Below are 3,941 nucleotides of genomic sequence, written 5' to 3' on the forward strand. Positions count from 1 at the left end.
AGAAGCGAGGGGATTTTTTTTTTTTTTTTGAAGAGAGAGAGGAAGAGACTCCTATTTGTTTCACCTTACTTCAACTGTACAGAGACACCTAAAAAGTGGCTGTTCTATTAGGAATACTGTTGATACAAGCCACAAAGTGGTCAAAAAGGTGATCAAACTGTCATGCCCATGTAAACATATTTTTTTAATTGTCCAAAGTCTTCGAGTAGAAGGACATCTAATTAAGACTGATAATAGAACCAGCAAATGCAGATAAATATTAAATTCCCCAGTTTTAATACATACATATTATGACTGCTGAATATGTATATGCCTTAACACAAGAGATGTAACACAGATAGATGCTTGACTGATAGCTTTAATGTTGCATAAAACAGCAAAAATAAAGAGATAAACAGAAGAAGCAACAGTTTTGTAAGATCAATGCTGTGGTAACACAATTAGTCTGCTCTTGTTAAAGACACAAGACCTAAAAGACAATGCAGTTTTTGTTGATTTGTCATTTGGATGTTTAGATTGGGTGCTACCAAGGAAGGGAAAAAAATGTAACTAGAAAATGAAAGAAGAAGGAGCAAGCATAACACAAACACTATTATACATCAGTTTGTGTTTTTATGGGAGTTTCATGCTTCAGTGTCAGCCGAGGAGTGTTGATTTTTCCTTGGCACAGACAGATGGCAGATGTAAGCCACACCCCAGATCATCCCAACACTTGGAAGCTGCAAAGTTCAAAAACAGAAATTAGTAAATTCATTTAAAATCATTCACATATTAAGTATTCATGTTAAATATTAAGCTCTGAATTACGGGTATAATTTATCTGGAGACAATTCTGGTTGCCACCACTAGGCTCTCCTGGGCACCAGTGTGTATAGTGAAAAGAGCTCCCATCACTCCACAGCCAAACTTTTTCCTAGAAGACAGAGATTGGTAGCATCAGTTCAGGCGGGCCTAAAGATCATGCCCAGCCAAAGTCTTGTCAAATCAGCTTTATTTAATTGACATAACGAATGTAACCAGCTGGCAAATCTCCCATATTATTCATAATATTATTTAAGCTGCTTTTATCTGTCAGTGGCTTCTGTATTTTCATTAATGACATATCTGTCATAGAGAAACAGAAAGGTATTGATAAAAAAAAAGGTACCTCGAATTCATAAGTTCCTCCAATCCAAGTTTCCATGTAGTCATGATCACTAGTGAGCTTCTGAATGTGACGGTACTCGTTGCTGCTGTGCACAGATGCAAGGTGTCCACCCATTGACTTGCAGTTTCTCTTCAGTAAAGAGTTACACAGAGAGGTTTTCAAAGTCACAACTAGGCTAGATGTGTTTTAATCAAGTTTTGAAGACAATACAAATCAGAGAAACTTACCTCAGCTTGACCCCAACTCATGGATCTTGGAACGTAGACAAAACAGCGATGATTGAAATAAGACCAACCATGAGGACAACCAGAGGACATGTTGAACCGGTAACTCCTTGCTAGTGACAAATAAATAGCTGTATGTACATGTGTCTCCAGCTGATATTATATTTTGTTTTATTTTCAATCACGACATATGGAATATTGAAAAAAACAAACAAACAAACAAATATCACCTCGACAATTAAATATTATGTAGTTTAAGTGACTGAAAATGTGCAGGGCATTTTGATTCCCTTACAGTTATAAATTGTAATTATATGTATGCAGCTGCAATCTTCTTTTAGTAGTTATTAATCTTTTCACTCTAGTAATAGGCAGTAAAATTTCCAAACACAAAGTTTCATCAAAAATTATAAATATAGGAATAATCATAAAATCAATAACAAAGAGAACTGAACAGAAAAAAACATGATCACTTAAAAAAAGTCAATGGAAATGTGTTTTAGCAACTGAATCTGCAAGTATCTCTGGTCCTGGTAAAGCTGAGGGGGCATGGTGGCAAAGTATGGTCACCTTTGGATTTAAACTTTCGACTTTTTGATAGCCAGAAGGGCTGATATGAGGCTGATATTAGGCTGGCATTTCTGGTATGTGACTTGTGCTCAAACTTAGGCAATTGTTAAACCGAAAAATGACACACCAATATGGTATTTATAGTTATACAACTTATACTAAATGAACAACTTTAATGTATCTAAAAGGTCTTTGAACTGGCTTGTGACTGTTTTTATTTTCTTTTTTTGGGACTCTATTTCTATGTGCAATTTAAATTTCATAATATCTCTTCCTCTCTCTTGCTGTATTATATATAATTATATATTTTAAAATATTTTTTTGTTGACCTGCGTTTCCTTAAAAGATATCCTCCTTATTATAAACTCATCATGCATAACACAATTGCTTTCCTTTTTTTTTTATAAATGTGATTAACTTTGGTGAAAATATGGAAATGTCCACTGACCTGTTGGAATTAAACCTCCTGCACCACTGCCGACATCTTCATGTGGATGAAATGAACAAATTAAAACATTAGATGGTGACGAATTATTTAAACACGTACATACTGACATATATTTACATACTTTACATTATACTGCAATACTCACTAGCAGTGGTCAGAACCATCGATCCACAAAGAAGTGCAGCCAGAACCAGGAGCTTCATGGTGTCTCTGTGAAAAAACAGAAGACAATAACTACTGTCAATTCTTTAAATAAAGGAGATAAGATAATTTAAGAGTTTGTACCAGACCTTTTGTAGAAGGTCTTCTTTCTTTTCAGTGTGAGCCACTAGCTTCAGCCTTCCACCTTAGAGGTGATGAAAAGCTCTGAGACTAGTGTTTATATACTCTTACATTTGTATACTTGCAAAATCAGGAAACAACTTATTTCTTAACCAAAAAAAAACAACAACAACCAAACAAACAAAAACCCAATTGCCTCATCCCTAATTTGATTTCATGCTGACTTGGTTTCAGATAGAGAGGTTTCAAAACAGAGAGGTTTCAAAGAGTACAAGGATCAAAGATATTAAAATACATTGTGATTAGTGTCATTATCAGTATTTAAAAAGATACAATGCATAACGTCTTCCTCCTGTTCTAAAAGTTAAGAATGTATTGCCACCCCTTGATAACGTAATTGTGACTGAAAATATTGTTGCAGTTAGTTAAATATAAACTGGAAGAAATATCAGGTTGTCCTTTGAGATAAAACTGAAGATTTAAACAGTTTTAAATCCATTACACTAACAAAGAACTCTACAACCCGGTAACATGGACTTTAAATACTTACAACTTTAAATAAAGACAGTAGCTGCAGGTTTCATAGATGTGTAATTTCTTCTTTTCATTTAATAGAGTAGTAAGGTCTATTATACTATAATATAATAGTGCGCATGCGCCAACCAGCATGTAGCCTGTTACAGTTAGTCCTGCTTTTTCTCATTAGTTTAGCTTTTTTTCCTTACTTGTACTTTTATCTGTTTATTATCTTTCCCTCAATCATGTGGATTGAGAGAGTTTCTGTTCTGCTGGTGGACGCAGAAGTGCTACTTTTGTCGAGGAACGGGACAACACCTATATACTGCATGGACTGTTTACTCGCTGGCCAGACCTGCAGACGTACCAGCTGAAATTTGGAGAAAAACACATCGGGGATGCAGAGGTCAAGGACAGAAGAGAAGGAAGAAGGAGACGGTGAGACAGCGGAGGCTCGAAGCAAGGAGGAGGTATAAACCATGTCTGCAGTCTATCTTATGGGAAATGATACGATAAATAAATAATAAATAAAATTGATGAGCTCTCAGTGCTTGTACGGAGTCAGAGGGAATACCAGGAGTGTAGTCTTATGTCTTTCACTAAATCATGGATGCACCAGGACATTCCCAACGATAACACATCCTTGGAAGGCTTCCATACTGTTCGGGCAGACAGGGACAGCATCAGTAGTGGTAAGAAGAAAGGAGGTGGGCTTGCTGTTTTTGTTATACATAACAATAAAAGAAAGGTTTTG

The 3,941-nt window shown here is 35.7% G+C and overlaps 1 protein-coding gene across 1 annotated transcript; it reads right to left on the reverse strand.

Moving 5' to 3' along the window:
* Positions 1-636: 636 nt before the first annotated feature.
* Positions 637-1,464, reverse strand: LOC106456038 (ladderlectin-like). The gene is made up of 4 exons (XM_013908130.1): positions 1,375-1,464; positions 1,148-1,276; positions 808-913; positions 637-719 (listed from the first exon to the last, which is right to left on the reverse strand). Exons 1-4 carry the CDS (start codon positions 1,462-1,464, stop codon positions 637-639), a joined length of 408 nt encoding a protein of 135 aa, XP_013763584.1.
* Between the last annotated feature and the right edge of the window lie 2,477 nt (positions 1,465-3,941).

Source organism: Pundamilia nyererei, unplaced genomic scaffold, assembly GCF_000239375.1.
Source record: "Pundamilia nyererei isolate P.nyererei 1_Seehausen unplaced genomic scaffold, PunNye1.0 scaffold01414, whole genome shotgun sequence".
NCBI lineage: Eukaryota > Metazoa > Chordata > Actinopteri > Cichliformes > Cichlidae > Pundamilia > Pundamilia nyererei.

Coding starts and splice junctions, on each gene's coding strand:
- LOC106456038 (XM_013908130.1), bottom strand. CDS start 1,464: ATGTCCTCTGGTTGTCCTCATGGTTGGTCTTATTTCAATCATCGCTGT. Junction 914..1,147: donor GAGGAACTTATGAATTCGAG/GTACCTTTTTTT, acceptor TCTGTCTTCTAG/GAAAAAGTTTGGCTGTGGAG. Junction 720..807: donor TCTCCAGATAAATTATACCC/GTAATTCAGAGC, acceptor TGAACTTTGCAG/CTTCCAAGTGTTGGGATGAT.